Source organism: Hylobates moloch, unplaced genomic scaffold (assembly GCF_009828535.3).
Source record: "Hylobates moloch isolate HMO894 unplaced genomic scaffold, HMol_V3 SCAFFOLD_10, whole genome shotgun sequence".
NCBI lineage: Eukaryota > Metazoa > Chordata > Mammalia > Primates > Hylobatidae > Hylobates > Hylobates moloch.
The window spans coordinates 76,780,196-76,792,599 of NW_026652285.1; the positions used below are offsets into that span (position 1 = coordinate 76,780,196).

General features: G+C 35.0%; 1 protein-coding gene across 1 annotated transcript in view; it reads left to right on the top strand.

The window, feature by feature from the left end:
- The window catches only part of LOC116475446 (olfactory receptor 13C5-like), a 2,231-nt gene extending 1,435 nt beyond the window's left edge, over positions 1-796 (top strand). The window contains 2 exon segments of the mRNA XM_032164752.1: positions 3-435; positions 438-796. Coding sequence (XP_032020643.1) covers positions 3-435; positions 438-796 — 792 coding nt within the window.
- Positions 797-12,404: the final 11,608 nt, after the last annotated feature.

A 12,404-nucleotide genomic window follows, 5' to 3' on the forward strand; every position in this document is an offset into this window, starting at 1 on the left:
ACCTTCACACCCCTATGTACTTCTTTCTGGGGAACCTCTCCTTCTTGCACATCTGCTACACCACCACCTCTATTCCCTCCACGCTGGTGAGCTTCCTTTCAGAAAGAAAAACTATTTCCCTTTTTGGCTGTGCAGTGCAGATGTTCCTTGGCTTGGCCATGGGGACAACAGAGTGTGTGCTCCTGGGCACGATGACCTTTGACTGCTATGTGGTTATCTGCAACCCTCTGAGATATCCCATCATCATGAGCAAGGATGCCTATGTATCCATGGAAGCTGGGTCCTGGATCATAGGACCTGTCAATTCTGCAGTACAAACAGTGTTTGTGGTACAATTGCCTTTCTGCAGGAATAACACCATCAATCATTTCACCTGTGAAATTCTGGCTGTCATAAAACTGGCCTGTGCTGACATCTCAGACAATGAGTTCATCATGTTGTGGCCACAACATTGTTCATACTGACACCTTTGTTATTAATCGTTGTCTCTTACACGTTAATCATTGTGAGCATCTTTAAAATTAGCTCTTCTGAGGGGAGAAGCAAAGCTTTCTCTACTTGCTCAGCCCATCTGTCTGTGGTGATAACATTCTGTGGGACCATCTTCCTCATGTACATGAAGCCCAAGTCTAAAGAGACACTTAATTCAGATGACTTGGATGCCACTGACAAACTTATATTCATATTCTGCAGGGTGATGACTCCCACAATGAATCCTTTAATCTACAGTCTTAGAAACAAGGATGTGAAGGAGGCAGTAAAACACATTCTGAGAAGAAAAGTTTTTAACAAGTAAATTAGAAAGGTGAGAGAATTTTATAATCACAATGTGGAAATCAATTAGAGAAACCAGGGTTAAACAGATAGGTTCTCGTTGCTGTCTCACATTCATCTCTCAAAGTTCTAAAGCTCCAAAATACACTTCTCTGACTGTGATACCTAATGAAAAGAAGTAAATAAATAAATTTCAGTGTTTGGAAATTAGTTTCTATTCTGTTCCATTGGTTGATATGTCTACTTTTATCTGAGTACCATGCTCTTTTGATTACAATAACTTTATAACATATTTTAAAATTGCAGTGTATTATGTTGTCAACTTTGTTTTTGCTCCAGATTGCTTTTCCCAGGCAGGGTCTTTTCTAGTTCAATGTAAATTTTAGGATTGTTGTTTCAATTTTTATGAAAAATGACACTGGAATTTTGATATGGATTGCATTGAATCTGTAGATTGCTTTAGGTAATATGGACATTTCACAATATTAATTCTTCTAATCCAGGAACATGTAATATCTTTTGATTTACTTATATCTTCTTCAATTTTTTTATCAATGTTTTATAGTTTTCAGCATACAGTTCTTTTATGTCTTTGGTTGTCTTTTCTTTTTTATTTTGGAGACATTGGCAACCAACTCATCTAAAATGATATGTGATCACTAAATAACAAGTAAAAGAATGAGGGTTCAAAACAAAACAACTCTACATTTTTTACTGGAACATGTTAGCTGTCTTATTAGAAAATTATGCTTATTGGCTTGTATTTTATGAGATGAGGGGTATATAGTGACGAGTCTATTTTGAGCTTGTACACCTTGGCCTATAACTTATCCTTAACTTTAAAATGTAATGGGATAATATCTATAGACAAATAGAAAATTTCAAATACTCCCTTATTCCCCATCATTGCTAGGGATTTGACAGTTCTCTTAAAATTGCCTCATAGCTATACATTTGCACATATACTTCTTTTTGTTCTATTGATTTGTATAAGCCATTGCTTTATAAGACATCCTTGATATACTTCTTGCAATTAGCCTTTTCAGGCTCTTATAGACAGCCTCTATTATACTAAAAGCTACGTAAAATGAAGTCTTTAAAAATGAGATGTTATTCTTGGTCCCTAAATTCTGGGGTAGTTTGAAGATGTCAGGATGTGTTGTCTGCCATGACTCTGAAAAGGCTAACATTAAAAGCCATAGTTTTCATTCTCCACTGGCCTGGGGAAGCTGATGTTCTGTTATCTATAAAAACCTGGGGGAAATATATTATTTAATATTATCTTGAGTTATCATAGCCATGAACTACCTTGAGTTCTAAAGATTAAGTCTCCAGCGTTTCCATATATAGTTCATTAAGTGTCTTCTTTATGTGAAGACACTTCTTTGTTGCTCAGACCAATGTCATGGAAATTTGGAGGTTCTGGGGAAATTCTGGAAGCCATGCGCTGCATACAGAATGAATGCTGACGTAAGGTCAACTAAAGCTACAAGGAACTGAAGTCATATGCCATTTAACAACGTTTTGATCAGTGACAGATAACATGTGATGGTGGTCTCATGAGATTATAATTTTATATTTTTACTGTGACTTTTCTCTGTTTAGTTATTTTAGATATACAAATACCGTTGTGACACAATGGCCTATAGTGTTCAGTACAGTAGCATGCTGTACAGCTTTGTAGCCTAGGAGCAATAGGCTATGCTATGTAGTCTATGTGTATAGTAGGCTATACGATCTAGGTTTGTGTAAATATACCCTACGATGTTTACAACATAATAAGATTTGCCAATTATGCATTTCTCAGACTGTACCCCTGTTTTTATGACTGTAATATTTTTTCATGCTGAAATCTCCATGAGTCTAAAGAACATTGCTCTCTGTAATACTCTTCACATTTGCAGACATGTAGATTTGTGTCTAGTTTTCCGAGACCCCATGGAAAATGTTGGTTAGAAACATACAATTTTTAAAGTATTTAGCTGCTGTTACATTTTGGCAGAATATTTAATAAATAGATCCATACTTATTGAAAGAAAGAGGTATGCTCAGTTTTTAATGTTTGGATCCAGTTAGAAGGGATGTCAGCTTATTTTTAATAACACCGACTCAATTAGTGTAGATAAGCTTTTCATCTTCTCAGAAAAAAAAAAAAAAAGCTTTATCCTCAAGTTTATTTTTTCACCTTAAGTTTTCAAATGCTCAGTAATATGAGTTCCAATTACTGGGTTCCAGGCAGAATGTAAGTTGGAACATAAAATATTCAGGACAATTGACCCTGGTCTGTGCTAAAATAGGTGAAGCTTTCCACTGAGGTTTGGGCCTCCATCTCCTAGTCTCCCAGGCACAAGAAATCCTGTCTCAGAATCTACTCATACTGCAGTTACATTGGCCACATCAAGATCTACCAAGAGACTCTGTTATAATGATGTTTTCCACAATTTACTTTGAAATTTGTAATTTCCTTTATATTTATTATACACCAGATATTGGCCAGGTGTTTTTTTTTACTTATTTGCATTTCTTCTGTGCTGCCTTACTAATATCATTAGAAAAATGTTTTATAGGATTTCTGGGAGCTCATTTATACACTTCGTATGAAATTGGCTTTACATTTTCTATAATATTTTGGTGCTAAAAATATTTTGTTTTCTGCAATTTGCTGAAAAGAGAATCTTAATTTTTACAGAACTCGAAATCTAGTTTTAAATGGCCCATAGCCAATGCAGGCAACAGTAAATTTTTCCAATAAAGTTTTCTCATTCTACCTTATTTTTCTCAGCTCCTAAATACTCTACTGTGATAATAAATATTGCTTGTGTTTGTGACATCTATATCCAGGGTTAAAATGTTTTTTGATCCAGAATATCAATTATAAGAATAGGATAGCACAAGGCAGCCAGCACTGATACACTCTAAAGTGCCAAACATATGCAGAGCAATAACCAGAAGCAATCTTCCTCCCACCACAGATACAATATCAGGTCCCCAAAACATAGTTGTTTTGTAGTCTTTTAGGAAATCGTTAGTCAGGTGCAGCCACATGAGGAGACACAGAAGAGGGTCAGGAAAGCAAAGTTTATTATACTCACAAGTCTTAGAGATAAGGGGCACAATACATCACACAGGGCCACATGCGGAAGCCACCAGGATGGTCAGGAGGCAAAAAACAGGTGTGCGGGGAAGGTTTAGGCCACTGCCTTTATTGGAGTTTCCATAGGAAAGGCAAGTCAAGGCACAATGAACAGTTTAGGATTGGAAGGGTTGAATAATTTCTGCAGGCTTTGGGCTAAAGGAGTGATCTCTGGTTGTCTGGCAGTTGTCACTGGGAACTGGGGTTTAGGGGACAGATAAAGAAGGTATGGCTCTGGATTAGTTAGTTTCCATGTCAGAGGCATGCTCCTAGCTGAGCTTTTTGCTATCTCTAAGAATTCACTAGCCTATGGAGGGCAGTCTCTTCCCGCCAGGAATGTTTTTTACGATGTCAAAACATCATAATATACAAAAATAAAAAAAATCTTTACAATGCAATGTTCAATTCAATTAAACATATATTTCCTGGCGCCTAACATGTCCTTAGCACTGTTCTAAGCACACAAGATACAATGGTAAACAGAACAGGCATTCTTGCTCTCATAAAGCTCATACTCCAGCCAGGGAGACAAATAAAAAAAATGTAAAAAAAAAAAGAATGGTTTACCATATTGTGCATCCGCTTGGTAATATGGTGGAGTAGCTAATGGTTCCACTAAGAAAAGTAAAAAAATCTACGTAGAATAAAAAAAAAGTAAATGGACTTTATTATTTCTGTAGAAGTCAGGATACAAAAAGCTAAGATTCTGAAGAAAAGAGAAGTTTATTTAAATGAGCCAAACATTCTGTACTCCTCTTTTATTCTCTTGGGACATTTGCTGATTCTTAATTGTTGCTTGATAGGCTGAGAAACTGGGCAGAGGGCTGCTACTAAGAGACAGAAAAGATGAAAATAGATTTTGGCATTGTCATGGGTCTAGGAAGACAAAACATGAACTTTGGACCAGCTAAGACACCGTGTTCTTGAGAGGCCAAGGTCCCAAACTGAAGGGATGTACAGATGAGTAGTCCCCACTGTTGTCATTGGTTTTCCACATGAGGCATTTGCTGACTCTAGGCAAGTCAGAACAAGAAGCCAGGATTGTACGAAAAATAACTAAGAATGTTAGTTGAGATTGTGACTGCCTCTTGTGTTTATGAGATAAAAATTGGAGTCTGGGACCTAAGAAAAAAAAGCTTTTTAATGAAATCTCCAGAATCTCAGTTGGGACTCTGGAGACTCTGGAGAAAAGAATCTAAGAAAAGGAGGTGAATTAGATTTTGGCTTATATTTACAAAGTCTGAAATCAAACTCTAAGTTATTTCAACCCATCTTTGACCTAAGACAATCTCCCCTACTCTGGGTTTCTACTAGAGAATAAAGTAAATCCTCTTTGGATAAATAAAACATCACCCAGAGATTCTACATTTTTTTCATCTACAATATCTGGCATTTAATAAAAAAATTACAAAGAATAAGAAAACAGGACCAAGAGACAAAAACAGATAATTGAAAGACCACCAGGTGATTTAAATTTAGAAGTAATCAGACACAGACTTTAAAATAACTAAATGTTAACCTGCCATGAGCATAGATAACAAGATGAGGACTTCACCAGACAACTTAATATTATATTTAAAAAATTGAAATTATGGACCTCTAAACCACAATAACTGGTATTAAGAACTAAATACATAGATTCAATAGCAAAATAGACAAGGTTGAAGAAGGGCTTAACAAACTTGAAGGTAGACCAGTAGAAAATAACCAGACTGGACACATGGAGAAGACAAAGGAAGGAAAATGCAGAAAGGACTGTGAGAACTACATGGAATATAATGGAAAGTCTAACATATATATATGACTAGTTGCTCAGACGGAGAGGAGAAAGAGAAATGGAATAGAGGAAAAAATGGCAAATGTCAAATGAAATTGTTAAACTTATAAAAGACATCAAGCCACAAATTTAAGGAGATCTACAACATCAAGGAGGATGAGTTAAAAAAAAAAGCCACCTACAAGAACCTTGTTATAAAATTTCAGAGACCAACTCTAAAGAGAAAATATAAAAGCAACCAAAAGAAAAAAAAAGACGCATTTTTTCAAAGAAGCAGCAACAAAACAGAGGCAACTTCTCAGCGGAAACAATGGGTACCAAATATAAAGAACAGCATTTTTTAAGTGTTGAAAAAAAAATTGCCAATCAACAAGTGTATACTCAGTGAAAATATACTTTAAAATTGAGAACAAAATGAAAACATCTCCAGAGTCTCCCCCTAACTTCCCTCCATCTACACAAATAATTCTTCTTTGGTAGTCTTACCTTGAAAGAAATCCTGGCTTGGTATGGTGGCTCATGCCTGTAATCCTAGCACTTTGGGAGGCCAAGGCAGGTTGATGACTTTAGCCCAGGAGTTTGAGACCAGCCTGGGCAACATGGCAAAATCACATCTCTACAAAAAATTACAAAAATTAGCTGAGTGTGGTGGCATGTGCCTGTAGCTCCAGCTACTCAGGAGGCTGAGATGGAAGTATCACCTGAGCCAGTGAAGGTCAAGGCTGCAGTGAGCTGTGATTGCTGACATTCTTCTCAACTGGCTTGGGTTCCAACACTTCAGGCAAGGCTGTTTCCTTCAAGAATGCCCATTTCACCCTAATCTGTTTCTCACACACCTTGACTCTTCTCCCCTCCTCAGGTGAGCTCTTTTCACTCCGTTTAGGTCTTTCTTCAGGGATTCTCTCTTCACCCCTTTCAGACTTGGACACCCATATTCTGAACCTCCCCATCCCACCACGGATGCTTTTCTTACCCCAATGAGGACTCTGACAACTCACTCCAGACCACCTGCCTATGGTGCGCAGGTGTTTTCCTTATCCCACTTGTGTTCTAATATCTTCTATCAGTCAGCTTTTCTTTGCAGGTGTGGTCCTCAACCAGGTGCTAGGATCCACACCTTCCTCTTGTGTGTATGCCCCTTTCATGCTGCTTGGACTTTGACACCCTGAACTGAGCCTCTCTTCCACGTTGACATCTCCCTTATTCTGGACAGACTCCAAAACATCATACTGGGCAGAGCAAGTAAGGATGCCTTTCTCAATGCCATTGAGTTATAAAAATCTTTACTGGTTTTACTGAACAAGTAAGTTCATAGCCTCAGCTCATAGCCTGAGCTGAGTTCCTCACCCAGCTCCGGCTATGATAATGTACCAGGCAGCTCAACTATATATTATGCAAATATATATTTTATAAAAAATACAACTATATATTCACTAGCCAGTCCAAGGTTTTTCTAATGAAAGGAAAATATTTTGAATGAGACTGTAATGAAAGGAAAATATTTTAAATGAGACTATTGCTTTTGAAAGAAATTGAAATTGTCAGTGTTCTATAAGAATTTATACAATTGATATATTTTTCTCAGCAACTGCTTATTTGATAATAATAAGCACTAGGATTTTTGGTCTTACCTAGCCAAAATGATCTCTTCAGTATATTTTATTCAGACTTTATCTTCCCTTATTTTTCTCCATATTTAAAAATCAGCTGTTATTTTACCAAAATCTTTTAGAATTGTAGTTTGGTAAAGGGAATAATGTATAACTTTCAGTTATCTCCCTGTATTAAATCAGGTACTTAGACCGTATTTTACCATCCTTTAAAATTTTTAATTCAACCGTTAATTATTGCCAACTGTTTTTAATTAACTTGACATTAGATTTTATGCGGAGAATAGTGAGCCATAGTTCTGCCATTGGGAAGAATTTCAGAAGGTAATAAATGATTAGAGTATAAAAGAAAAATCGCTTAGTGGAGATAAAGTCCGGGGCAGCACGGAGGAGGGAATAGCTAACTCTGGGAAAGCTTTGGACTGTGTTGCAGAGAATATGACACTTGACTTGCCCTTTATGAGATTGTTAGGATTTCACCTGAGAAGGAGAAATGTGAAAATGCAGATGGAATAGCATGTGCTATTGTCATTAGGTGTGAAAGAAAATGATATAATTTGGTAATTACATAGTAAATAGAACACAGCTTATGCAAAGAGGTAGGGGAAGGGAAAGGACAGGGAAAGAGATTGAAATATGCACACGTATGTTTATTGCGGCACTATTCACAATAGCAAAGACTTGGAACCAACCCAAATGTCCAACAACAATAGACTGGATTAAGAAAATGTGGCACATATACACCATGGAATACTATGCAGCCATAAAAAATGATGAGTTCGTGTCCTTTGTAGGGACATGGATGAAACTGGAAAACATCATTCTCAGTAAACTATCGCAAGGACAAAAAACCAAACACCGCATGTTCTCACTCATAGGTGGGAATTGAACAATGAGAACTCATGGACACAGGAAGGGGAACATCACACTCCGGGGACTGTTGTGGGGTTGGGGGAGGGGGGAGGGACAGCATTAGGAGATATACCTAATGCTAAATGACGAGCTAATGGGTGCAGGAAATCAACATGGCACATGGATACATATGTAACAAACCTGCACATTGTGCACATGTACCCTAAAACCTAAAGTATAATAAAAAAAAAAAGAACATTCAAAAAAAAAAAAGAACAAGTTAGAACAATTTTCAAACGCATGTGGTCATGTCCTATGGCAATGGATGGCTTTAATGTAGTATGCTATTGGAAAGGTGAAAGGAGAAAGGCTAGGAATCCCACAAACAAGAACTCTTTAGCTTAAATATTATTTTATCAATAGGAAATACATTCAGAGGTTCAAAATTTTACAAATGTACTAAAGGGTATACTGTTAACACTCCCACCCCAATTAATAAGCTATATATTCCCTTTTCTGGGGATAACAAACTATTGTTTGTTTTTCTAGAGATACTCTGTGTGTGAGCAAAAATGCATGCATGTATATATACACATACACAGATACATATATAATCTTTTTTACACAAATGATAGTGTGCCATATATACTGTTCTATTACTTTTCCAGTTAATGTTTCTTGAAGATCTTTCCACATCAGTGCACAAAACATCCTTACTCCTTTTGACGGCAGTATAGTATTGCATTATTTCTATGTTTTCTTCTTGTGGAAATTTAAACTGTTTGCTACATCTGCTGTTACAAATGATACTTTAATGAATCCATTTGTACTAAAATCACTTTGACATGTGCCAGTATATCTGTATGATAATTACTGAGAAGTCAGTCTGTGGTCAAATGTTATACATATGTATTTGTTATTTTGATAAATATTGCCACAGAGTGGGAGGTATTAGGGAATTTCTGTTTGAAAGTTCTCTGGGATTTTGGTCACTGGTTTCTTAAATATTCTTTTCAGCTAATAACAAAGTATCAAATAGGATAAAGATATGTCAATTAATGATAACAGTCACAATTTTTGTGTGTGTGTATACTGTATATATAATATTTGTATATTTATATTGTATATAACATATATTTTCTATATATAAAATATATAACTATGTGTTCCATTTTGTATATAACTATCTTTATTATTTCCTTAGGCTATATCTCAGACACAGAATGTGTGGGCCAAAATTCATAAACTTTTGCCTGTGATATAAAAGGAAGACATTTGGTAATCTATAGGGATTGATGTGAGTATATATTACTCACATTCTCATCTGAGGAAAATTTCTGCAAATATACTATAATCAAACACAAAACAATAAATACAATCCTCAAGAGAGTGAAAAAAGGGATCAATGATGATCAACGAATAGATGTATAGATAGGTAGACAATGTCTACCTATCTATACATTATCCAAGCTTGTATAATCTAAAGGCTGAAAAAGAACTCTCAAAAAGGCAGATTGTAAGGACTTTATAAGTATTATACCAGTAAAACCTAGGAATTAGGAGATTAGGATAAAAGTGGAGTAAAAGTATCCTGAGTTTTGACTTCATTTAGATTTCAGGGAAAATTAAGGTGATTAGAGCACACCCTACTGGAGAAAACAGTTTATGGCCTTAGAAGTTAAATTATGAGAGGAGAGAAAAAGAAGGCAATCACTTACTGAATGAAAAAAATGAGTAGTGTTCAAGTTAATGAAAGCAAATAAATAGTGAATGACAACTTCATAAATTAGCGAAAATAAAAAAGTGGGAAAAAAAGAATGCAATAATTCAAATAATTAATAAAAATAAAGTGTGATGGAAAGAATAAGATGTAGTACATTAATAATTATGTTAAAGTAAATAGAATAGTCTGAATATTCTCATAAATGAACCAAACATTTAAAAAGTAGTTAAAACATACTCCAATATTTGTTATTTAAAAGTAGTGTACTTTAAACAAAGTGAAAAAGAGAAGTTAAGAATAAGAAGTTGTACAAAGAGATAGCAGACAAAAGCAAACTAAAAGAAAGCGGGAGTGTAATATCAACATCATAAAAGTAGAATTAAACTTTAAAGTGTCAAATAGAATAAAGATACATCAACTAATGATAAGTTATAATTTATGAAGATGATATATTAACCATAAATCTATCTACACTACACTAACATAGAAACTAAGCCTATATAACAAAAGGATCCTAGGTATACAAGAATTTGATAACAATATTTACATAGAATTCATTAAATCTAGGCAGCAGAAAATAGGTTATTTCAAAGATTTTAATAATATATTTAATAAATTTTACATGTATACATGTTTTGTGCATGTATTTAAAACTATGTATCTTCCCAAAGAGAAATCACATTTTTTTTGTTAACATTTACAACATACATCATGCAATTGGCTGCACAAAAGTCCATAACTAGAGAATTATAGGTCATGTTTTCTATTAAAATAAAATGGGGCCGGGCGTGGTGGCTCACACCTCTGATCCCAGCACTTTGGGAGGCTGAGGCAGGTGGATCACTTGAGGTCAGGAGTGCAAGATCAGCAAGGGCAACATGGCGAAACCCTGTCTCTACCAAAAACACAAAAATTAGCCAGGCGTGGTGGTGCATGCCTGTAGTCCCAGCCACTCAGAAGGCTGAGACGGGAGAATCACTCGAACCAGGGAGGTAGAGGCTACAGTGAGCCAAGATGGCGCCACTGCACTCCAGCCTGAATGACAGAGTGAGACTTTGTCTCAGAAAAAAATAAAAATAAAAATAAATAAATTAATTAAATAAAATGGGAAATAAATAATAAAAATAGAATGAAAATGCCTAATCACTAAATAATGAAGAAAGATGCTTGCATTTAAGAGGAACTAAACAGAAAAACAAAAAAAAATTATCTAGAAACCAGTAAAAAAATTCTCACAAAAAACTAAGTCTATAATAAAAAAAAAAGTGCTCCAACTGCTTTCATTAGGGCAAGAAATAGAGGAGTAAGGAGGAGGAAATAAGAATTTTTCTTCTTATTTCAAGAAATTAGATAAATAGTATTAGAATACAGAAAATAGAAATTAGAAATCAGAAAATTAGAAAAATAGATCCAAATAAACAAGAAACTTATGAAGACAGAAACTTAATGAAACGCGAAAAGTCAAGAGGATAAATCTAACCTAAAGCTGTTTTTTTTTTTTAAAGACCTGTAATATAGGAAAACCGCTTGTGAGTCGAATAAAGGAAAAAAAAAGTCAAACAGGCATCGTAATGAAAATGAGAACTTTTCATATAAGGGAGGACACAAGAATTATAATGATCAAATGCAACTCTGTGACAAAACATTTGTTATAGAAATGAGTACTTTTCTAGCAAAATATAAAGTATAAAACCAACTGCTATCAAATTACCATATTGAAATCTTCTTTCTGACCAATCACAGTTTTTATCTGATATTTCTTTTGAAATATTAATACTGTTAATTAGAATACAAGGTATTCTAGTCTGTGAGCCAAATTCTCTTTGCAAAATGAGTATTAGAGCTCGAATTCTGAAGCCATACTGCTTGGGTTTAAGTCCTTGCTCTTTCATTTATTTGGCTGTATGAAATTGACCTTAAGCAAATTACTTAACTTTTCTGTGCCTTATTTTCCCGTCTACACAATAGGCTTGGTGATACTAATAGTAACAATAATTACCTCATAGGCTTGCTATTTAGACTCCATTATGTAATGCACAAAGAAAACAATTAATAGAGGATTGGCACACAGTAAGAAATGTAGCAATTATTTTGCCTTTGATTTTGTTCATTCATGCAACAAATGTTTTTGAACATTTGCATCTGTGTCTGTTCTATTCTAGCTACAGGGGCTGTGGAAATAAGCAAGAATAAGTACCAGCCCTAATGAAGTTTACATTCTACTGGGAATGAGAGACAACATACATAACATTGTATAATTTCAAGGAATGACAAGAGCATTGATCTATTGTGTGGTGATTTATAGCCAATAAAAGTAGTTTAGTGTTCAATTATATGTAATACAATGCTCATTTCCATTATAACCTTCAGTTTACATATGTGATGACAAATATGACAAAAAGTTCAGACTTCAACAGGAAGATTTAGGTTTGAATCTTAGCTCTGCTATATACTATTTACCTTTGGTCAAGTTTACTTAACATACCCACTTTGATTTATTCATCTGTAAAATATGGATACTAATACCCCTCTCCT